At 41.3% G+C, this 24,224-nt stretch overlaps 4 protein-coding genes across 8 annotated transcripts in view; 1 reads left to right on the top strand and 3 right to left on the bottom strand.

The window, feature by feature from the left end:
* Nucleotides 1-11,578, top strand: part of pip5k1ab (phosphatidylinositol-4-phosphate 5-kinase, type I, alpha, b) — a 182,460-nt gene extending 170,882 nt beyond the window's left edge. The window contains exon 17 of the mRNA XM_079343803.1: nt 11,564-11,578. The gene's annotated coding sequence lies outside the window, so the exon portion shown is untranslated. The remainder of the gene's footprint in view (nt 1-11,563) is intronic.
* LOC306823971 (protein S100-A16) lies at nt 1,170-7,076 on the bottom strand. Its single transcript, XM_079343927.1, has 3 exons — nt 6,917-7,076; nt 1,676-1,797; nt 1,170-1,597 (listed from the first exon to the last, which is right to left on the bottom strand). The coding sequence occupies exons 2-3, from the start codon at nt 1,793-1,795 to the stop codon at nt 1,442-1,444; spliced, it is 276 nt and encodes a 91-aa protein (XP_079200053.1). The 5' UTR covers nt 1,796-1,797; nt 6,917-7,076; the 3' UTR covers nt 1,170-1,441.
* Nucleotides 7,851-9,835, bottom strand: LOC306824000 (protein S100-A13-like; the record flags this gene model as incomplete). The annotated part of the gene is made up of 2 exons (XM_079343958.1): nt 7,851-7,985; nt 9,707-9,835. The coding sequence occupies 2 exons, from the start codon at nt 9,833-9,835 to the stop codon at nt 7,851-7,853; spliced, it is 264 nt and encodes an 87-aa protein (XP_079200084.1).
* Nucleotides 11,579-12,888: 1,310 nt separating the features above from the next.
* pbxip1b (pre-B-cell leukemia homeobox interacting protein 1b) lies at nt 12,889-23,957 on the bottom strand. 5 transcript variants are annotated; one of them, XM_079342894.1, is made up of 11 exons: nt 23,724-23,957; nt 21,524-21,602; nt 21,113-21,188; nt 20,754-20,815; nt 18,760-19,171; nt 17,550-17,795; nt 17,377-17,400; nt 16,576-16,628; nt 16,127-16,240; nt 15,721-15,955; nt 12,889-15,543 (listed from the first exon to the last, which is right to left on the bottom strand). In XM_079342894.1, exons 2-11 carry the CDS (start codon nt 21,572-21,574, stop codon nt 14,087-14,089), a joined length of 2,730 nt encoding a protein of 909 aa, XP_079199020.1. In that variant the 5' UTR covers nt 21,575-21,602; nt 23,724-23,957; the 3' UTR covers nt 12,889-14,086. The 5 variants fall into 5 exon arrangements, with proteins under 5 accessions (XP_079199020.1, XP_079199019.1, XP_079199023.1 ...); XM_079342893.1 differs by having other exon boundaries at nt 12,889-15,546; nt 23,724-23,956; XM_079342897.1 differs by having other exon boundaries at nt 15,865-15,955; nt 23,724-23,953.
* Between the last annotated feature and the right edge of the window lie 267 nt (nt 23,958-24,224).

The following is a 24,224-nucleotide window of genomic DNA, read 5'->3' as shown; positions in this document are numbered from 1 at the left end:
AGGAGCTTGATTTTGTAAAACTTTCATCTGTTTATTTAGTGAAGAGAATCACATGGGAGCGCAGTTGCACAATGATGTTTTGCAATCATGAAACATTTCATTCTATGATCATATTAATACATAATACATGATCACAATATTGTATTCTCACAAGGCTAAAGGATTGTGTCAGCACAGGTTCATACAACTTGCGAACATTCCTCGTTTTGCTTTACCTGGCTGAATTGTCTTTAAGACCAATCAAAGATGAATTCCTTAAAGCTCCTGTAAGGATATTTTAACTTGTGTCCATTTAAACAAACCCTGTGGACATAGTGGTACTTTCCATCTTTTTAACCCAAACCTTTCATTCTGGTAATTTTCAACAGTCATGTGTTACTCATTGAGAGCAGCAGGGTGCTCTTGTGTGATACCTACCCTGCAGCAGCGCTTATAGGAATCAAAAAGTATTGAATAGAAGCTGTCAGTCTTCATGCCGATGGCCTCATTAGGTCATACAAAGGATTCTAGAGTGGTTAACATAACAAGCTAAAAACTCCCCACAGGAGCTTTAACTTTTCCTTTTTTGATAGAAAAACACATTGAGGATGTATGTATTCACAATAGAGGATTTTCTAGTTTTAAATCATTTAATTCATACATTCCCCAGACTAAAAGCAGTATGATGAAAACTGTAAGAGCCTTTGAGAACTAAACTTAAATAAAGCATAATGGGATGGTGCTTAATAAAGCAAACAGGAAATGCACGACACCACCTTTTATCATGAAATGTATGTTTGACCTGACATTCTGTAAGTGCATCTTCTTGTTTCTGTGTTGTTGCTGCATTGACTTGTGTCAGTGAGCGGGGCAGCACAGTGTGTGTGTGTGAGTGCATCATATGCGTGCATGTATAGTGTTGCAGAGTGGAGGACGGTGCACAATAGGAAGTGTATACTGTGCGTCAGGATCTGGTTGCAATTGTTGATGCATATAAAGGCAGCTGAGTTTGAATAGTCATGGATGTAACAGCTATATTTAGACTGGTGTGTCTGCTAGCTATGGAGTGAGCAGGTATTATTTGAGTGATGACTGTGGGAGCATGTCAAACCATGTCAGGGAAACCTCTGTACTTCTACAGTATTTTTTCCAAGCTAAAAAGAAAAACAAGAATTCATGATGGAAAACAGTTTTCTTTTAATATAAAGCCTTTATTTTAAAATACAGAATGCATCTCTTGCAAAATGAGAGGAAAATACTCAGATTCCTTCAAAGTTTAATTAAAAGTGGAGATCAATAGGATGTGACCAAAAAGTTGGATACACAAGGAAAAAATCGGAGCATTATACATCTGACAAATGATTATGGACTGCTGTTGAAAATGTATATGACGTGTGTACTTTAAAAGCGCATGAAAAATGGCTGTTAATCTGCTGAGTGAACACTGCATGTTCACAAACATCTAGGAAGCGTCTTGATTGCTGTCAGTCTTCCTCTGACTCAAGTTGTTTGCCAGGTAGCCGATCAGAGTGAGGTATTCCTGGAAGCTGACCTTTCCATCGTTGTCTGCATCGAGCCCGTTCTGCATCTCCTTAATGGCTGAGGCCGAGTTTGTGTCCTGAACACAAGGCGGGAATTAGAAAAAGGCCGGAAAGCCAACTATTGTGAGTAATAGGAAAAAAAATAACTTCACAACCTCCATGAGGCCTCCAAGCTGATTCTTCACCAGTTTCTGGAAGGAAGACCCGCTCAGGTTCTCACCCCCCTTGGAAGAACTGAGAAATGAGGTGATGATGGTCTTTATGGCTGACTCCATATCTTCAAGGAGAAGGAAAAGAAACAGAGACAAACAATGAGAATTGAGTTTGGTAGTCATGAGGAGATTTCTTAAAACAGCAGAACTCATCCTGCTGGGTACAGTAACCATCTATTTAACGTGCCATTTACATGTGACAGGTTCTGGTGTGGATTAAAGGTTTATTTCACACGCTCATGCAGGATTGGAGAAAAGAGATCATCATTCGCTTCAAATGCTTCGGCTCCTGTAGCTAACTAAAACAGATTAACACTGTAATGTATTTTATCATGGATTTGAATCAAAATTAGTTGGTTTTGGACTAAATAAAAACCTATTGTTTGTTTCGTTAAAGACCAAATTAAGACACATATTGTCATAGTTGTGCCAAGCAATGCATAGTGTGTTGAATCAAAACCTAAGCCCTTAACTTCTAAAGACGTTTGGTTTGGGTCGACCTTGCCAGGCAGTAACTACCAGAGAGAGAGAGAGAGAGAGAGAGAGAGAGAGAGAGAGAGAGAGAGAGAGAGAGAAGGAGAGGTGGAAGGTTTTAGAGGAGGGAAGTCTCTGAGGTAAACACAAAGGGAGCTGTGATCTCTGACGGTGGACATCTGATCTCCAGAAGCCAGGAGGAGGCTACAGGTTCAGATTACACCCTGCTGCTCAAGTGTAATGTAAAATAACAATCTTACAGCAATGAGACTGAAACTTCATTTTTTTAGATCGATTCTTGGAGTCGTGTGAGGTTGAAAGCTGTGACAGCTGTGTGACCTTTGCATATAACACACCATTTCTAGATAGATTAGGATTTCATTGAACTCACTGGCAGAGTGGTAAAAAGTCAGTACACTAACAGCTTATCCACTTAGTTTGAGGCTGAACACTCGTAACCTTTCCACTGACACCAAACGTCACAGGATAAAAAGTAAAGCTGTAAATAATAAAATGAACGATGGCTGCAATCCATTTCACTGCTCCAGTGTCAGGCTCACGGTGTTACCTCGTCACACTGTCATGACTTACTGGGACACTTGAAAAGAAGGAAGCCATTGTTAACATAACACCTGAACAAAGCCAAGAAACAACAAACCAGTCCAGATGCTTGCAGAGACAACAGGCTTTTGTTGCAACAGGAGAGCCCCTGATAAAATGTCAACTAAAATAACATGACCTGGGATATGAGAGCGAGAGGAAAGAAAAAAAAAAAAAAAAACAGAAAAGTTAAATGAAGACAGCAAGATTCCTAACTTACTATCTGTGTCCACATTACTTTATAATCATAAACAGGAGGTGACTTTTGAACAGACTGAACTATTATCATATTACACAGCATGAATACAATGAAAATATTGAAGGGCTGTTCATTTATCCCACAATGCAATGCACAAAGATTTCCAACAGCTGCAAACCATTAAAACTAATTTAGGATGGAGATTAAACAGCCTCAGAGAGCAACATAACAGACAAATAAAACTAATGTCTAATTAGGATGTTTGGTTGATTTAAAGGATGAATTTGTATCACACAGCTTGTTGCATTTCTACATTACATGTGTCACAACACCTCATGAACCCGGTTATCCAAAAGATTGAATCGAGTTAATAAGTATTCTAGTTTATGTTTGTCCTGGCTATGGATCAGCCTGATTCAGATTCAGGTAGTAAAAATGCACCCAATCCAGATTACCAGTGCCCTAAATGAGACGACTCACTACATACTTTTTCAACAGGGGGTGCTAACATCCACACTAACTAGAAAGATCCTCACAGCTGCTTCTGAATTAGTATTGTTTGAAATTTGAAAGAAAAAGCTTTTTGGTGAAATATTTTCTCGTAAATATATAATTAATTACATAATTACAGTTTTTTTTCCCCTTCGCCCTCCACGATGATCAGGAGAATCCTGATGTGTTAGATCAAAGTTTACCCAACCCTACTCAAATGTTTTGAACAACATACATTTAAGATTGAGTTTAGATTTAATCAGATCGCCATAATCTTGTCTGATTTTGCATCCTTTCTGTTTTCTGATCAATATTTATTACACACCGATCATACTTGTAAACAACAGGGCCCTTACAGAACAGAAGAAGTGTTCATTTCCTGTTTAAAAACTACAAAAAGTTCTCCTCATGAGTTTGTCCTGTGTTGATAGGTAGACTATGTGGAATTTAAACAAAGAGTTGTTGATTTTGTGTTTTTTTATTCACAAAGTTCATTCTGAAAGTGACAGTGAAGTAAACATTTTACAGTTTATTTAGTCACATCAATTCTTATGGCTATAAACAGCACGAGGGCATGATGTTAGTGACTGTTTAACCTCGCGTTTCAGACCATAATTCAGCAGGGGAGTAAGATGGCTTTGGTCTTTGGTCCCATTTAGCCTTCTGTTGTCTCGCCAAACTAGATTTCAAAGGCTACATGTCAGGGAGAACAAACAACATGAATAAATGGTGTGGATACTCGAGTGGAGAAGCATTAAAGTGTTGTGGTGTTTCGGTCTGGCTACACAATTTACAGCGTGTAGTGGAAACGACCAGGAGGCAAAGGTAAAGCCACAGGATGGCTAATGACTGCTTGTGAAAACACTGTTGAAGTAACAGAAGAAGACAGTAAATCTACTATCGGACACAGATGTCACTATGAAATGCTCACCGTACACACACACACACACACACACACACACACACACACACACACACACACACACAGAGGTAGATAGCTAGAAAGACACATGCACCAATTAGGACTTGTGTTGCATTAACCTAATTACTGGGTGACAGAGAACAGGCGACCGAACCATGTATTCTGTTTCATGTCTCCCTTCCATGCCAGCATGCACACACACACACACACACACACACACACACACACACACACACACACACACACACGCACACACACCTACACACACACACACACACACACACACACACAGGTGAATACCCATACAAGTGAGCATCTGTCATCAGCATGCTGTTCATTATTATTTCATAGGTTACTATAATTGTCCCAACACCTTCCAAATACCCTCGACAAGCATGGACGGCAGTGACAGAGAAAGCCAAATGCTTGAGCGTCTTTATATCAGTTTTGTTTTGTGTGTCATTTAAATGAATGACAGGCTATTAGCATGTCTTTGAAGTTGAATTGTGTGAAAAGGAAGCCACCAGGCATGGGTAAGAAGGAGGGAGGTCAGGGCCGCAGAATTTAGATTGCTTGTGTACTGTATGTGTTGAATACACATGAAGCTGTCCTGTAGCCTCCCAGCATAGTCTGATTCACTGCATGGAGATGGTGGTTATAATGACTCAAGGTTAATGCATGCTTGTGAGAGGCCCACAGCATGGTCTGATATGGCTCAGTTAGAATGACTCAGGGAATCGGGGCGGGTTAGATCTGGTACCTCTCACCCACTACTTAATGATCTCTTTCTTGTTACTGTTCGTTTTGTTTGGAATCGTTTCTTAATTTCCTGAGAATTCTCATGATGTACTTGAGGGCGGATCGCCGGTGTTGAGGTCTTCAACGTAGACAAATCCCTGACATGAAGTCCTTAACCTCAACAAGGTTTTAAAAACCCCCTCTTAAACTGTTTTAACCAGGCTAGTGCACCCAATGTGAAAAACCTGATTTGAGTCTCGATCTGCATTTTGTCCTCAACTTCCATGAAGAGCCTACATTAGTTTGCCACGGGTTGATGAAGGGTACTTATTGGGGAAGAATCTGAAACCCACTGAAGGAGTATATCCTTTTTGCTTTTTGTGATTTGTCCATTTATCGCTGATGCTTGTGCTCTTATTGGCCCAAAAACTACTTAAAAGCCATTTCTGAGCCAATGCCAAATCCAACTTTTAAATTTTAGCCCTATTTGTTTTGGATGGCAATTAAAGTACAAAAAATGCCCAAACATCAATTAGCTGTTCTCCTTGTCATAGGACTTAGGTAAGTTTAGTCTGTGGTAAAGGCTGCTGGATGCCTTCTTTGCATTTCAACATTTCACATTCTTCTTCCCTCAGTAAGAATTAAGCTAAACGATTTATTCTAAATTGTACAAACTGATATATATTATAACATCACAGTACATATAATGAGTGGAGAAATAAAAAGTAAATAGATGCTACTCATTTGTGTGAGTGCACAAACATCAGGCCAACCCTGCATAAGTGAGTGCCCCCCATGCACAGTTAAAAAGGTCTGAATCAACCCCGGTTCTACCATCAAGACATGTGCTTCAGATAATCATCATGTTTGATGTGTTACCTGAATGTTCTGCAGATCATACTAAAGAAACAAAACCATGTTTATTCAAACTGTGGTTACTCCCAATTTAATCAAACAGTGTTCTCATGTTGGTGAGAATACTTAGTGTTAGGCGTGGCAAGTTCAAACCAGTTTACAGGTGAGTCAGGTGGACACCCTTCAGCACCAACATGTTATGTCTCTCAGTGTAAGTTTATTGTTTTACTGGACTACCCTGGCCCAGTCAGAGGTAATCATGTTTCTGATCAGGTTCTACATTATGGATCACATTGATTACCCCAGGTGGCGATATGGACCAGTGACACCCTGCTGGAGTTGATTGTGCGAGGTGTCACTTCCTCCATGATAACTGTCATCACAAGTCAGCCTATTTCAATCTGCGTCATTAATAGTGGCGCACTAAAGCTATTCGAGTCCTACAGCCGGAGTTTTTTTTAAGTCCCCGTTAATTATTTAGTCTGATGGCAGCCAAAATCTGATCACAGTCTGATGCACAGCGGCCCAAAAACTCTGCCTCTGATCAGCGTCGTGCGTAACGGACATGTCAGGGGCTTGCCCGCGGACCACATTTACATTTAGCCTGAACTAATCCGGACAATTTGTTGAGCGACCAGAGGCAAGACTGACATACAGCAAATTAATAAGTAAACGTGACTCCGGACTCCGGTTTCCCTGGAAGTGTAAAGGGATTTGGGTAACATTACCAAGAAGAACCTGATGCCTGCGGGGGGAATGGCAATAGAGACGCAAGCTTGTTATGCAAAATGTATGACACAATGGAGAAAATAAGCTAAAGTGATGTTATTTGTTAAAAAAAAAAAGAAGTTGGTCAAAAGGAGAACTTCAGCATTATAGGTAAAGTAAGAAAAGGTTGACTAACCGTCAGGACAGGCAACAAGATTCACCAAAGTCGGGTTTTCTTCTTTCTTAAGAGGTTCTCCTCTTCGATCTTGAGCAAGATTTACCAGCAACACATATCTTTTCCGTGATTTAACTGCTCTCCCCAGCCAACCCTTTTTTTTTCATCGTTATAGGGCGTGTGCCTGGGAGAGGGGAGGAATGTGGACAGAGGCGCAGCTTGAGCAACACGGCTCTTTTTCAGCAACATTTCACAAACATGTCAAGAAACGAGAGCATTGATGACCTTCTACTTTTATGTGTGCGTAGTTTTTGCCTTTTAATTTGCTCAGGCTTTGTTCGTCAATGTTTTCTTCATTTCTGGACTTTAATGGCATCAGTCTTTCCCTAAACATGTAGGAACAGGCGCGCGCTCATTCTTTCAGCGCGCGTGTTCAAAGCTTTCCCAACAGACAGGAGCAGTCAAGCCACACCCTGGAACTTTATTCACTTGTGTAAAGAATGGAAAGATAGAAGGAAAACTCTGAAAATAAACGAATACATGGGACAAGTTGAGTTGTAAGAAAAACAATTATTTTTTCTAAGGATTTTATTTTGACCTTTAAACAGCCGAAACCATACAATACATGTTTGTGTGTGACGATGAACAGCACTAAGCATGTGCTCAAAGGATTAGACAAGCCAAGAAAACGTGTGTGTGTGTGTGTGTGTTTGGAAACAGCTAGGACTGGTTGTAATATTTCTGAAACAGTTCAACTATTCAGTGTTTGCCAATTTGGCAGTTACATGGTGAGAAGAAATGCAGATTGCTGATAAAAACACAGCATCCTACAGTTGAAACACACTTCAGGGTGTTTTCCGTTTGGCCGTTTTCCCATTTTTTTTTTTTAAACTGTATGGCACAGAGACAATTAAGTGACACACACCAGGCTGTAACAGAGTATCCGAGGACACTACTATAGGCTGAAGCCCCCATGTATGCTCGCAAGATGTCCAATCAGCTGCCAGAACTCGAGGAAGCTGACCTCTCCATCGTTATTCTTGTCCAATGAGCTCATTAGCTGGTCAATGGCCGCAGAGTCGCCAGCGTTCTGCAGGAAAACAGAAAAATGCATCAAATGCAAAAAAACAACAACAAAACAAGCAAACACGAAAGTGACAGTTATGGGAACTAACCATGATAGTGTGTGTGTGTGTGTGTGTGTGTGTGTGTGTGTGTGTGTGTGAGTGAGTGAGTGAGTGAGAGAGAGAGAGAGAGAGAGAGAGAGAGAGAGAGAGAGAGAGAGAGAGAGAGAGAGAGAGAGAGGCAAACTGACACCACTGGCACGTACACCAGTTCAATAATTCATGCAACATCAGCAGACGTGGTTTGGCACCAAGGTCGATGCATCTGCCACCATCTAGTGTTCCTGCTGAGTATTTCAACTGTTCTTGCAAGCAGAAACAGATAGGAATGTTCCACACTTGGAAAAGGAAGCCGAGTGCTTTTTCTCAGTCGGTGCTCTGAAACTACTATTCTGCTCTGGTTAGAGAGCACTGGTTAAACTGCAGAATCCAGACAACACATCGAAAAGGAATTAAGGGGAAGTTAAGAGCTCTCTGAAGGGTGTTCACTCCGACTTGATGACAAATCCATTGTTTTACTGGAACACATTAAAAAAGAGGAGTTATTTCCTGTCCCAACATGAGATGTAACCTCTAAATCCTGGCATGAAAAGCTCTTCTGAATATTCTTTACATGTACTGTCATTTTACTCTGAAGTGCACTGAGACCACATGCATTGTAAACTGCCATCCAAAAAGCACAGACATAGCCATGAACACAACTATGACTAACAGTAAATTATGTGGTCACAGTTAAATGGGTCAATGTGGCCTCCAGATGATAGCCATAGCAATTCCAATCCACCCCCATGAGAATGAGTTTTGCTTCGTAAACAAAGAGATTCTAAGAAAACTTCCTAAAAAAAACAATTGCTGTCATCCGCCTGCATTGTTTTGATTACAGATGACTTCTCTTAAATCTACGGATAAGGTCTGTTGTTTTCCTTTTTTTAAATAACTTTTTCCAAGAGAAGACTATAAAAAATGCAAAGGTTCTGCCCTTTTTTAAAACTCTGACTTCCGAAGCGTATTTGTGGATCTTAGACGCAGACATACTTAGTTGAACATGCACACATTACTTTGACCCATAAAAATGCTAAGTGATTCTCAGAAAAAAAGTTTAGTTTAGCCTTGAACTGTTTTTTTAAGTACTGCTTTTGTAAGGGACTATTTTAAGTTGAGGAATAATACACGTGAACTGGTGAGTATTTATGGTGGAAGAATCATCTCATTTAATTTGAATCAACTAAAGTGACCATGTTGATTTCAATGATGGATCATGCCAAACTATGCAACAGTTAGACTGATGTGAAGATTTATTAAGCAGTTGATATATAAACGTACAAACGTGTACAAGCGATACTTTGTTTTTAAAATGGGATTTTCACAGAGGAAAAATGGTTACCTCCAATAATTCAATTTAGATCTAATGACTACATGTTAAAGTCGATCAACAAAAAAGCACAAGAGCACTATATGCCTTAAATTTGTTACATTCATCTCAGCCGCACTAAACCAAAAAGTTAAAGGTACATTTGAACAGATACATTGAATCCAAACATAGGAATTTTCTAAATTCTTTAACAAATTTGATTTCTATATGAATGAAGACTTTCCATCAACTGTTATTAATAGATAACTACATAAACAACTAAACTACACATCATATCCGAGCAGTTTTATCACTTGTCAAATATTTAACTCTTACCTTGACAAAGTTTGGGAGCTGAGATTTGACCAGTCTGTGAAATTCGTCTCTGCTCAGTGTGTCCGAGGAACCATCACTGCCAGCATACGCCTTGAACTGGGACACCAGAACACCAATAGCAGACTCCATCACAAGTCAAGCGATGCACAGAGAGGATCTTTGCCAAATACTTCAGGAAAAAATAAAAGTGATTTGATCATTACAATGAATTAAAAAAAAATAATAATAATGATGTTGAAACATTAAGTTGTAGCTTAAGGACGGGTGAGACAACGATTTGATTTGATTGGCAACACAAGACTCACCTTTTTGGACGTGTGCTGGTACATAGTGAAGTCACAAGTCCTTCTGGTCTTCTTCTACCCTATCTCTCCTGGTAAAGAAAATAAATAATTAACTAATTTCTCTATATATTTCCAGCTTTTGTTTTTCCAGAGTCAACCGTTAACTGCAGTGTGTAAAAATGTAAACCATATCCCCGAAAACTCTGACATGTTTCCATGACGTGATGTCATATCACAGGCGTATTTTCAGTGTATACACACAGATTGTGACAGGATTACTGGATGAATCATCTCATTCGACTAATTCAGGCTGACAATCAGACTTTCAACAGGTGAAACATTTCAAAATGTGTGGGCACGAATAATTTAATGTTTCTTCGAGTTAATGCCAGAGCATGCATGCAAAATGGGCTAACATTTCTCCTTTGCTACGCGAGTGTTAAAACTGTAGTGCAAAATGCTGCAGAGAGCAAAAAGAGAGCACTAAATCAGGTATAATTATAAAGTCTGTGTTGCGAAAACTTTCGAGAATGAGGCACTTGGGCTTCAGCTCAGAAAAGTCATATAATTCAAGCAAAAGCTTGGACAGGATGTGTATAATTGGCATATTAGGGGGCAGTTAGTGCTGACAAACACAATGGCTTTCTCTTCCAAATATCCCCACACCTTGTTTTCTCGTCTCGGCTGCATGACACACATACATAGACACACTAACTGTCTGTATCCCCGAACACCTGAAACAGCAGTCTACAGTTCTTCTCCTTCCATTCCCCTGACCATCATTGAGGCAGTAGAGTGCAGCTACAAACACCAACTAAATTACCTACACAGAGGACTGAGAAATCACATGTAATGGTAAAAGGAAAAATGTTGCTTGTTGACTTATAACCAATGTCTTATTTATGCTACTGTAGATGCTGCAGGTGTATTTGTGCTGTATTAGTGCATTGGCCTTACTGTATTTCCATATTTATTTAACTGAAATGCCTCCACATACCCATCCAGCATTTAACCTCGAGAGAAAATTCAGTTTATGCTCTAAAACACATGAAAAGTTTCTACTGTGAGAGTTTCAGCCATGTGCTCGTTTGCTTCTGCCAACAAGGCATGTAGCAGGTTACACCCATCAGTGTTTCTTCTTGACTCAATCTGTAACAGCCGCTCTGACTCGGGTCGTGCATTTTGAAAATATTTGATAGAATAGGTTACCCTAAAAACAAAACATCAGTTAAGAAGGTCACAGCACAATAATTTACAAGCGGTACGTATTATCAGAAAATCTCTCTCTGCGCTCACTTCACACACAGCACGTGATCAACAGTTTACTCCTCAGAAGCATCCCAGTTAACTTGAGGAGCTAAGCGGGGGTTGAGCATAACACCACTGTCCACCTGTTGATCCTGAGCCCTGTTGTTCTCTTGAAGGGATGAAAGAACGTAAATAAACCTGATGAAACTAAAGGTTTTGGCATTGAGTTCAATGGGACTGTTGTGAGGTCACAGTGACCGTAGACCTCCGCAACCTGGAAAGGTTTGTGCAACATTTGGTGAGTTTGCTTCCCGGTGACCCCAAGACATCCTTTCAACAAGAATGGAACAGGTATATTGAGGTTTTTTTTTTTTTTTTTGGTCTCTCCGGGGATCTTAATGTCACAATAAAAATGATCTTGGACCTTTTAATATCAAATTGTTATCAATTCAGACTGGAACTTTGGGCCAAATATGAAAAAACATGAAAATAAAGGTATGCCTGGAATATTGTTTCTTGTGTTGAAATACACACCATTATGACAATCTCATAACAGGCAGCATCCAGTTTGGGTTTTCAGCAGTTTAGAGAGATAAGTTGTGCTCTAACACTATCCTACAGAGAAACAAGACTTGTTTACCACTTTCACAGACTTTCAGGTAGTTACTCATATTGCAGAGAAGTGTTTTTGAGAGAATGAAAAGCTGCACGTTCGTTTCCCCAGTGGCAGCAGTTTTCTTTGTATGTGAATCTGTTCTTTGTGGGAGTGTGTTTTGTGCGCTTCAGGTTCTCAACATTACGAGTAGCACTGATCCTCACTCGATGGGTAGCAGCTAAGAATGAATACTGCTCGCATGCAGAGAATCAGTTTGTGAAATCTTAGATCTGTACCTCTAACATATCTACACTTACACAGTTAGAGGATTTGAAAGAAAATAAAATCCTACATCTTACTTAGTGATACCTCAGTTCTTTGTTAAAAAAAAGTGACAGTGAAGAACACACACTGTCTGACAGAAGACAGGCTCATGTCTGAATGATACAGGACTATTTGTTCATCTTTTTCTCGGGTACCATCAGCTGAATTGTGCCAGCCATCCTGAGGAAATAGGAGATTAGTTGATCATCAACTTGGCAAAGGAAAAAACACTTAACCATTAAAATAGTCAGATTCTCCCACAGTGACACACCACTCCCTAAAACTGTGGACAAAAGTCACAACTTGACTTTATTGATTCTACTGACTTGCACTTCAAGGGTGTCAAACTCCAGTCGTGGAGGGCCGGCTTCCTCAGACTGTTAGATGTCTCCCTTCTCGGACGCAGCTGAATCCAATGAGTGACTCGTTATCAGGCTTCTGCAGAGCTTAATGACAACACATTGGTTTAAAGCAGGTGTGTTAGAGCAGTGAGACATCTAAAAGTCTGAGGAAGCCGGCCCTCCAGGACTGGAGTTTGACACCTGTGACTTAAACTGTTGTAAGACCAGTTCAACCAATGACTGAGCGCTAATAATGAAAACTGAGAATCATCACCTTGATTCTCGCCTCACAGAGCCACCGAGTCTTAGAAATCCAACAGGATGAAACTCAGATGAAGAATGACGAGCGAGAATGAAGAATCAAGTCAATGAAAAGACAACAAATCAAAGTTACTCTATCACTGGGATGCACCCAATTTATTATTGTGCTCTCATGACAGTCATTGGGGCAACAGAGAACATCATTATCATACAGTTTTCTATCTATGCTGCGAAAAAAAAAAAAAAAAAAAAAAAAAAAAAAAAAAAAAAGAAGCAGCTTACAGTGTGTTGTTCTGCAAAACCAACCTCTAAAAGATTACCTCTATGGAACCACAGGCCTTTGAACAAGAAACATGTCCTAAGCATTTTAACAGTGCCAAGACAAACGTACATAAAAACAAATGTTACATTCAAGATCACCTAGAATTAAGGACATTTTAGTGCACAAACAAGAGTCCTGTACCTGAAAGAAACATACATGCTCAACATGTCATCTTCTGTGACAAGCTGCGACATATCACCTCTATAAAATAAGTTAATCAGATATTTATGCATTTCTGCATCCTTCTCAAAACACATTTAATGCAATATGTACAAACATTCAAAATAAAATCTACGCCTAATGCTTCGTTACGTTTCTGCAACAGTTCACTCCACCCGTCCTGAAAACTGTTAATGACTTCGATAGAATCTGACATTATGACTCACGCTAAAGTCATTCCTAAATATAAAGATGGAGTGGCGGAGGCGCAGGCTGCTCGGTGAATGGACTTCAACAGTGCTCAGTGCCGTTTGCATAAGAAGAGGCGAGGTGCGTGCATAAGACTGTACAGTATCTATCCTTCAATGAGAGTCCAAACAGAGTTACATTCAATTCAACCTAACAGGTCTAATCCTCTGTACGCACAGAGAGAAGGGAGCACTTTGTGCACAAATGACTGTCGACCAAAGGAAGCGCTCACAAATGTCAAAAAGCTAGTTATGGATATTTTTAGAGCTTTCTGTGGATTTAAGAAGAAAAGCACACAACAGATAAATGTGTACAAATTATGCATCACTACCATCTGAATCTTTTTATATTTACCACCCCAAAAAAAATCTGATGAAAAGCAAGCATTTTCTCTATTACTCAGTACTTAAGTGACACAACATTTCTAAGTGGGACATCCTACAAACGAGAGAAGGGGTACAGTAAGAACCTGTTCAAAGAAAGATAGGATAATAAATGTGTACGTGTTAAGTGTTTGTGGTCCAATAGAAAATGTTCCCTCATCCGTCGTGACTCCTCTTAGCTTCTTTTCACCGATCCGTCAGTTCTGCCACTTCATCAGCCACGTCCTTTCCCGCTCTCCCTCCCTAACCCCCCCGTGGATAACTCTTCTATCTTTCCTGCTCCTGGCACTGAAAACTTCTTCATGACTTCTTCTTCGAACGCCTCCATTTCGTCCTCTATGTCGCTGTCCTCTTCTTCCCCTTCTTCGTCTTCATCGCCTTCCACCATGTCTTCCAAAATATCCCCCACATCCTCGACGAATTCTTCAAAGCTCATCTGGTCGTGAACAAAGACACCGTCTTTGAAGAATTCCGCAGCTAGCTTTTTGAGCTCCGTTCTTTTGGATTCATCCACTCCCGCCTCCTCGGCCTTGGTTAGGTAAGTTTGGAGGATGGCCTCAAACTCAGGGAAGGGGACGGGGTGCAGCCCCTCTGACTCGGCACAGGACTCCAGTGAGTTACAGTGCTGTGTTGGTTTGGCGTTGTGCTTGAGGCGGTCTTTTTGCTGGACCCAGTACTCAGGATGCTCCAGGGAGGTTTGACGGTGTGAGTGAGGAGGCTTCCTGTCTCCCCATAGATGCTCTTCTTTGTGGCCATTTTTAAACTTGAGCTCATCTTTGTGCTTCTGGGAGCTTGACTTGTCCTTTTTCCAATCTTTGTGTTCTTCCTGTCTCTCTCTCTTCCCCTTTTCTTCCTTGTGTTCCCCCTGTTTTCTCTCATCTTTCCTCTCGCGCTCCTTATCATCCTTTCCATTTTTATTTTTCCAAGCGTTCTCCTTCCATTGTTTCCCCTCATCCTTTCCCTTTCTTTCTTTACCAGGATTAGTGCTCTCCTCCCACCGTTTCTTTTCACTCTTTCCTTTCCATTCTTTACTATCTTTGCTTTTTTTACCCTTCCACTCGCCGTCCTTCGTCAACTCTCTCTCTTTCCAATCTTTTTTCTCCCATTTGTCTTTGCCACTTTGTTTGAAGCCATCCTTCCCTTTCTTCCATTCCTCCTTGACCTTATGCTTATCGCCATGGTCTCTTTCTACCTTCCAATCCTTCTTCTCCTTACCCTTCCATTGTTTCCCCTCATTCACTTTCTCATGCTGTCTTTTTTTCAACTCCTTCTCCTCCATACTTTCTTTCCTCCAGTTCTTGTCTTTCCACTCTTTCTTACCGTCCCCGTCCTTCCATGACTTCCCTTCATCACCTCTGCTTGCCTTATCTTTCTCCTTCCGTTGTTTTGCCTCATCACCGTGCCACTTCCGCCTGTCTTTCTCCTTTTCCAACTTTGCACGTTCATGTTTGCCTTTCTTCCAGTCTCCCCCGTCTTTGTGCTCCTTTCTCGCTTCTTCCTTCAACACAGATTTTTCTCTTCCTGTCTCGTAATTTTCGTTCGGTTTCATAGCTTTCTTTTTTGCCTTATGGTCATCCAACGGCTTCTGATGTTGACTCTCTGTAGCTCCATCTGTATCCTGTGTGCTGGCATCTAGCTGTCCACTAGGGGGCGACAAAGATGCTCCTTTTCCTGCTAAAAAAAGAGACGAAGTCACTACAACAAACTTGAGAAGTTAGCATGTAAGTGAGACAAAGAAAGAAGAAAAAGGAAACGATACACTACGCTTTATCTTACTATCAACATAACTTCATCCCTTATTTTATTTTTTTAACTTCCTGCCCCCTCCCCACCTCTGTGCCTTTGTACCTTGGGAGAGTTTTAATTCAGTCACAGTGGATCTCAGCATTTCTAGTTCTTTGTGTAGGGCCCCGACAGACTCCAGCTCTCTCTTCATCCTGTCATTGTCTTTCTGAAGGACAGGAAGAGATGCAATTTCTTTCTTCAACCTACTGTTTTCCTTCTCCACCTCCTCCCACCGTAGACGCTCCTTCACTCCATCAACCGCCGCTCCCTTGGCTACTTTTAGCTCTTCTGTCTGTGCCTGTTTGAAAGAAAAAGAAAAAGAAAAAGAAAAAAAAAAAAGACAGAAAATGCCCAGTGAGAATATTATACGCCGAGTGGCATGATTTTTCAGACATTTACATGAATATATGTTGTGATGTATGCAACATGGGCGAACACAGAGTGGTTGGAAGACAGGATGGAGTCACACCTGAAGCTTGGCTTGTAGCACAGAAATCTGCTGGTTCTCTTTGGCTAACTTATTCAGAAGCTCTGTACTGTCAGCATCTACAGCGGATGACGGAACCTCTGGGTTAAGCCACTCCTGACGACAACAATCAAAACGCACACCAAGTCAAACAACATTGAGGATGACTTCTCACAGAATGATCACTGTCAGACAGAAGCAAGAGGAGAGTACGTGATGAGAAAGGAAAGAACAAAAGTCCAGAGTAGCACAGTTAACAGACAACAGCTGTAATGCTGTCAGTGTGGGCGGTCTCCTGCTGAGCAGATGGCACTAAATATTCAGGTTATATTCATCGTGCTGTAAAATAGAAACATAAAAGGCTTTAAATATAAAAAAACAACATGTTAGACAGAGTGACCACAGACATACTTAAGGAGGGATTAGATGCTACAAACTGACGTCAGACTGACCTGTTTTACTGGTAACTCTGCGTCTTTTAGCTCCCTCGTAGCATACTCACTGTCTGAAAGTGTAAGATTTAAAACTTTACTTTCACGTTAATAGAGCAACATCAAATACAGACAAGCCAAATGATTCAACTGGGGAACGTAGAAAAAAAAAATTAAAATCTCTGCACACATGAATGTTTGACACGTGCGTCGGAGGAGGGTCAAACCTAAAGGCTAGAAGAAACTCATCAGGTCTAAATGATCCATCCTCGGTCAATGTTTTACCATCTAATAAATATGTCAGCATCAGTCGAGACAGTGTGTGGGAGTTTTTTCTCGTGGCCTTTAAATGATTAAACCGGCACATAACCCTGACAACAATCGATGCTTTTCAAATAAATGATGTACTTGAGCGCCGAGTAGGGGCGGACACTGTATAACATCGTTCAATTCAAAATAAAAGTATTTACAGCCAGTTGAAAACCTTGCATCTACTTCTGTTTTTGTTACTTTCAGCTTCAGCTTTTACCATTACGGCCAGGATGTACCAGTAATACATGGAAAACACATGACCAGCAAAGCCTCTGTGTGTAGCATGTCTCAATAATGTACATCTTCCTCTGAAAGTAGTGCAAGGTTTTTATGTTGATCAAGTGGCGTTGCAAACGTGTATGATCTCTCTCTCTCTGTGCAGAAATATGCTCTGCTTTGAAATCTGATTTTAAGTACGTGGAGTTGTTTCTCTCTGCATGCACATCCAGCACATGCAGCATGTAGGCAGGGCACAGGAAAGCATGCACACACAAGTGAACAAACACATACCCTCATCCAGGTCCATGAAGACACCTGCAGGTACAATACATCTCAGTCTCAGAGCGTCCTCCATTGAGCCCAGTAATTACCCATGACTTTCCTCCATCTAAACTCATTTGTGCTTAATAGCAACTTAAACCCCCCCCCCCCCTTAACTCAACATTTCACGTGGAGCTGCCTACCAGAGATAAAGATGGTGCCCAGGCCCAACAGAATGACAGCACCCAGGATGCACTTGTTCACAGAGAAGCCGCTGTCATCGTCACGTGGAGGCAGCTGAAAGTCTTCCACCCCTTCCTCTCGCTCCTCTCTTCGTCCGATCCGCTCGATGGCAGCTAAGAGCGACCTCCTTCTCCTCACCTCTGGCTCTCCCTCCTCCCCGGTCTTCTCTGTGCTCTCCTCAGCCGCCTCTGAATCCACGGGGGAGTCTGGAGCAGTGGAAGGGAACAGTACAGAAAGCAGTTGTTTTGATAATACTTTGACGAGAACTCTATTCTTCTTCTTTTTTTTAATTTATTATTGGCATACATCGTTTATACCAGCGTCTCAATCAATGTTTATGTATCTCAATATATTTCTGACGGATTAATAAGAAAACAAAGCACTTGCAAACTTTTGGACATAACTTTGCGTTTGCACTTAAAACAGCTGATGTTAGAAAGCACAGAAACTATCAGGATGTAACCAGCAGGATGCTGCAGCAGGAGACAAAACCCTCATAGGTACTGCATGGGTCCTTATCGCCTCTGCTCTTCATGGCAAGCTGCTTAATTTGCTCCATTGCCATTCCTTAATTTCCCCTTTAGACTGCATTATTAATGCTTCCGTCTGAAACTAATTGTGTGGTAAGTGCTTCAAACGCCCCGTTTTGTAACTTCTGGCACCTCCAAACAAGTTCCCAAACTACTTTGACACTTCATTGTTAAATGGTACAACAAATGAGCTCTGAAATGAACCCAATGACACTGAACTCTGGTTGGTGAAATAAAAGTGTATGATGAAAAAAGAAAATGCACAAGAGAGCAAAAGGAGGCTCTTTTTTTTTTTAGCGCTGTGAAAAAAAAAAAAAAAAAAGGGCTGCAGACCAAAACCACGACACTGCAAAAAAAACTTTAGAGGTCCCAGTCCCTCTGAAGCCAATTTACTTCTGCAGGTTGTCATGCAACTAAATGATCCTCTGTCACATCATGCTCCCTTCCTCATACCAACCACAGCCTCTCCAGACAACCTCCTGGCCCAGATACTGAACAATTCCAAAACCAGCTGGTCCACCAAGTACACTTCAAACACAAACAGTACATACTGCTTAGAGAAAATGAAGAGAAGGTTCAAACTGGTGCTGCGCTTATTCAGAGTATTAATAAGAAACGGACTTTGTTATGTAGTTCATACCTGCCTGTTTCCCGAGATCGGGTGTCCTTGAACAGGAGTCTGACTCCTCCCCCTCCAGTTGTAGCCCCTCCCCATTTAGCGGATACACCGTTGCTTCTTGCGTGAGCCTCTCCTCCTCCCGTGTAGATTCCCCTCCTCTCAGAGTCTCTGTGCTGAGCAGGTAGACTGGGCGCTCCTCAGGAGAGGGGGTTATGTGGGTGTAGGAGTCGGAAAATGAGTCCGGGTCAGAGCTGGTCTGTGCCGGCCCCTCCGGTCGGTCCTCTGGCTGGGTGAGTGTTTCACTGTCAGGGACAGAGCTGCCCGATACTTCCAAAGAAGTGGGAACAGGGGATTCAGTCACAGCAGCTGGCACTTGGGCATGTTTCTCAGAGCTTGCGTCTCCAGTTAGCTCTGCTGTTTGTTCCTCAGGTACCTGGTCAGAGAGTCAGCTGATTAATGTCCTTCTGCTATCAAACTGTCAGAAAACATCCTTTAAGTGCTTTTAGTTTCAGTTCAGGCCAAACCGATGCGCAACGTTTTGACATTTTTGGCTGAGAGTTATATCAGAATTAAATAGCACTCCTTCCTACAACGTGCCGAAGAGAAGCCACATCCAGCCGTCAGTCAGCCTAGCTCAGTACAAAGACTATGTGGGAAACATGGGACAGAGTGGGTAGGGATACAAAAGTGAAAATGAATGCCAACCAGCACATCTACAGCATATTATTTAACAAGCTGGTGTAGACTTTACACATCATTTCTATGACAAACCAATGAGGAGAATACTGAGTTATAAGCTTGACTATGGTCTGCTTCCTAAGAAGCTAAAGAAGCTCAGGAACTCTTGACAGACAACAAATTGTCCACAATGGTACAGAGGTTTATGGAGACTAAAGATGGGTATGGTTAGGATTTTATAGACAGCGGTAACACTGTGTTATCTGTCTCATTAAACGCGTGATCACATGTGGAGAGAGGAGCAGAAGTGATATGAAGATAATGATTGTACCCCGAGGCCCTGATGTAAATCTGTAGGAAACAACCCTCGAGTATTTCACTGTAATGAACAGCATTCTAAAATGTAAAGTGGAAAAGGAAAGCAAGCTGAAACTGTTGATCCAGTTACGGGAGCGCCATCTGTGCTGGGAAATCACTTACCAGAGCAAAAAGAAGTACTGGTTTTAAAAAAACCCAAACAAAAGTCACATGACAGGAAGACAACAACATCTTTGCATGTGAAACCCCAAATTAAATAAAGTCGGTACATTGTGTAGATGTAAATAAAAAATGAATGCGAGGATTATCAAAAGCCCTGATTTAACTGAAAATAGCACAAAGACAACAATGCAACTGAAACTGAGAAGAGTCAGTGAATCTGATACCAGCAACACATTTAAAAAAAAAAAAAAAGATGGAGCCGCGTCATGTTTACCACTGTGTTGCATCACTTTCTCTTTTCTTTCAAAAGACACTGAAGAGACCAAAAGCTGTCATTTTAAAGAGAAATGTTTGACCAGATTTCAACGGCTGAACACTTCAGGGTCTCCTTTGTCTCATTTCACGCTTCATGATGCTCTGAAGTCAGAACTACGAAGAAAAACCACTTCATCCTCCAGACTCCTTCTCGACAAAGCCATGCTGCTGTGGCACATCCAGAATGTGGTTTGGCATTGTCTTACCGCACTAACGGAAGGCCTTCAGTTAATGGGACGTTATCATACGGCAACATTTGTCGCAGCAAATATTTCCAAGTCTTTATCTTCTTCAGACTGTTTTTAACTGCCTGGTTTATAGACGGTTTCCTCTCTGCATGGACGCGATCGAGCAAACATTTGTGAATTCAGCGACCTGTTTTAAGTGAACTCTAAAACGTTCCATCAGGTGTTTTTACAGCTTTTCCACGTGTTTTCTTCGGGCTATTTTCACATACGTGGTTTCAATGTTTTGAAAGTGATCCCATTACATTTTACACAACGCTGTATTAAACGATATGAAATGAGGTGGTGGTGTCTTACAGGTTGGCCCTCCACAGGCGGCTCCTCCACAGACTCCTCACCATTTGCGGGCGGTTTCCCCCCTAGGAGCGTCATCATCCCAAAAAAAAAAAAAAAAAGGGAGAAACAGAAGGAGAGAATAGAGACTTCAGGGCCAGAGTTTTACAAAGATTATCACCACAGTATGTACATCACCAAAAATAAAGATGGATTCTTGTTTTTCACTTTTCCATTTGATTAGTTATCTGAGACTGCTTGTGTGAATGAAAACAGTCAAAGTAGAAAGACACACAAATCACAACAAGCTTGTATGAGAGACAGGTTGGTTTTCCCTCTGACATAAATAAATATCGAAGAGTTGAACGCATTGTGACAAACACCTGGTGCAGCAGTGAGAGTTCCATCATGGTGTTCTGTCCCCGCTGCCAGAGGCTTCAGGGTCTCAGCTGCAGCCTCCTATGACAAACAACAGACAACACAATTAAAGAAAGATAGTGGCTCAGGATCCAGGTCTTCATTAACAGCTACTACCGAGGGGCCGACTGAGCAAGGCATGGAGCGCATAAGTTTGTGTCAGAGACTCTGCCTCCTTTTGTTTTTTCTGATTAAACCATTATTCAAAGTCTCACATCATGAACCTACTTCTCACATTTAGATGGCCCAAAAGAAAAATCAATTAGGACAGACAATTGGCTTCTTTTTTTTTTTTTTTCCTCTTCTCTTTTTTAAGTCATTTTCAGGGAGCTCATGCACAGCCGCTCCACATGCTGCTCTTTGAAGAGTTGTGCTACCTCAGGAGTGAGGATGGTCCAGCTGTTGTTAGTGCTGCTGGCCCCGGACATGGCCCCCCTAAGAGCCTTTGCCTGTCTCCTGCAACCAAAGAGGAACAAACACACAGAGCAGAACACATGATCAGCAGGACGAGATGAGAACAAATTCAACAGATTCATGTCCTTCACATTCACTCCTTAGTGTCTTTGTATCCTCTGCCTTTAAACTGGACGGGTTTTTTTTTGGGGTGTTTTCCCCAATACGGTTCAGTCTTGATTTTAAAGATGACGGAGTTGGAAAACAGGATGTGGTTTGATAGGCTAAAAAAAAAAAAAAAGTTGTTCAGAAGTGACAGCTAACAGCACTAAAGATGTCAGGTGAGACTAGCGCCACAAATACACAGACAGAGTGACGCAGCTAAATGTACATCCTCTGTTTGCACATGCAGAGACAGTATTTGAATACATGTGGTTGCTATTCAGCCTCACCCTTTATGCCAATAAAAGGACCTACTGTAACCTGTTGCTAACACTCGGCTGTGTCTGTGTCTGTGTCTGTGTCTGTGTGTGTGTGTGTGTGTGTGTGTGTGTGTGTGTGTGTGTGTGTGTGTGTGTGTGTGTGAGCAGGAAGTCCTGTTTCCAGGGACAATTCAGTTCTTCATTAGTAGTTTGTGTGTGTCCTGGAGCTTTTGGTCACCCTGGCTTTTGACTAGCCCGGAAAATGTTTTGGCAGAGACGCGGGTAACTAAGGCCAGCACCATTCTAAAGATACAGACAGCAGAATGGGCCGTCTATTTTAAAAGTTACTGCTCGCTTCATATAGGACTATAAAATAGCACATTATGTTCAGGATATATACACACACACATGTAAATGAGAAAGAAATCCAAAGTTTCTTTCTACAGTCATTTAGCTGACTAACCTTTCCAAACAAGGATCATTGAAGAAGCATCATAGATGTTCAAATTCATCATTTGCTCAGATGCACAAGTAGAACAGCTCTCCATTGAAACAGAACAGGATCACAGAAGAGAGATGCATGTATTTTTATGTTTAGTCTGGCTCACTTCAGTGGATGCAGAAAGAACTAACCACTTAAGTTAACACGACACCGTCTGGGTAATGACACACTTCACTCCCCAAATTCAATTCTCTCCCAGCTCCGCAATTTAGGTCTCCTAATCGAGTGCTTCCCAAGAGAGGTCTACTGAATCTAGCCTCAGGCCCTGAGAGCATTGTGCAGCGTACAGTGGAATGGCTTAAATAGATAGCAGCTAAATATAGCTGCCATGAGATTGACTAGAGACAGAAAGAAGGAGCATGTAGAAGATAGCCAGAGGGAACAAAACGCAGGAAGCAATGTTTTCAGAGGACAGTGTTCAAAAGGATTATTCTAAACGCTCAAAGGCGATGGCTTTTGACAGAGAATACTAAATATTAATCTCTGCTAGGCCACATTATATTCCCTGGTCTCTGTAACTGAACCTGTAAAACTGTACATCTCCCATCTTAACTTTCTAATTTCATACTACCTGATCTCAGTGTATACATGTTCATGTACACAGTGATCTGTTTCCAGATGAGCTCGTGTGTCAACTACGATTGTAAACATCAATTGAGGCCACGTTTGTATCTTCTTAATAAAGCAAAAAAAAAAAAAAAAAAAGAGATACGATAAGAGACGTGGGTTTAGGTTTAATCTTATTGTCTGACTCCCTGCAGGAACAAAAAACAAAATGACCAAAAAAGGTCAAGAGAAAAAACAGTGCAGGACAGGCAGGAAGGCCATTAGAAAAGCAATGTAGGCTGCAAGAGAAAGACAGCAGAAGGAGGTTGTTCTCAAACAGGACAAGCAGCACAACAGTCAGAATATCAAATCTCTTGAACATGTTTGTGAAACATGAGACAGGAAATGTCAAGACGACTGGATTAGTACCGAGTAACCTCCAGTGGGTTTAATCGAGTTAACTATAAGAAATATAACATTTAGACACAATGAGAATAAGGCTCATCTCAAAACTGTTCAGTCGGCAGGTTAATAGTTATCATTATTAGATATTTATTAGAAACTTTCAGCTGTTAAAACAGTCAACAGAGCAACCAGGAAAAGTGAGTAAAAACGACGCTGTCAACGCAACAACAACAAAAAAACACACCAAAAGAGTGACGTAACAGATGTGAAACAATAAGCTTTCAGGGGGGATATTTAGGTCATTCTTACCGTGGTCCTTCGCTTCACTTGAGACTCCACAGCCAGTCACAGATACAGGAGAAACACTTCTGAATCTTACCATCCAACTTTGGAACATAAAGCGTGCACTCCTGAAGCTGCATGATCGACGTGCTTCTTGTCCATTCAGAAGGCAGCGTTTGCTGCAATCCAGCCCCTTTCGTCCCAACTCGACCAATGGCAATGGGAATTCACTGTACCTCAGTGGGAAGGCGTCCGAGATGATTGACACAGGCAGGTGATGGCACGTATGTGAAACATACATCTCAAATAGGTTGTGGTTTTATTTTACACACCTCCAGTCCTCAGCATTTTGTGCAGGTAGTCCTCGGGGTTGGGTTTATTCCAGGTTGATTTGTTGGTCACAATATCCTCCTTCCCACACATAGATAGTATTACTCTGTATACTGTGACTTTCAACACATTAAACAATGTCAGATCGAATAAATCCTCGATATCATCCAATTAAAGCCACGTAGACCAAATGATTCC

This window comes from Symphodus melops, assembly GCF_947650265.1.
Source record: "Symphodus melops genome assembly, chromosome: 5".
Lineage (NCBI taxonomy): Eukaryota > Metazoa > Chordata > Actinopteri > Labriformes > Labridae > Symphodus > Symphodus melops.
The sequence above is the reverse complement of the archived record's forward strand: the minus strand, read 5'-3'. Positions and strand labels throughout refer to the sequence as shown.

Coding starts and splice junctions, on each gene's coding strand:
- LOC306823971 (XM_079343927.1), bottom strand. CDS start 1,795: ATGGAGTCAGCCATAAAGACCATCATCACCTCATTTCTCAGTTCTTCC. Junction 1,598..1,675: donor AGCTTGGAGGCCTCATGGAG/GTTGTGAAGTTA, acceptor CCTTGTGTTCAG/GACACAAACTCGGCCTCAGC.
- pbxip1b (XM_079342893.1), bottom strand. CDS start 21,574: ATGTCCGGGGCCAGCAGCACTAACAACAGCTGGACCATCCTCACTCCT. Junction 19,172..20,753: donor CGCCTGTGGAGGGCCAACCT/GTAAGACACCAC, acceptor CTCTCTGACCAG/GTACCTGAGGAACAAACAGC. Junction 16,629..17,376: donor CTTCATGGACCTGGATGAGG/GTATGTGTTTGT, acceptor TTACACTTTCAG/ACAGTGAGTATGCTACGAGG.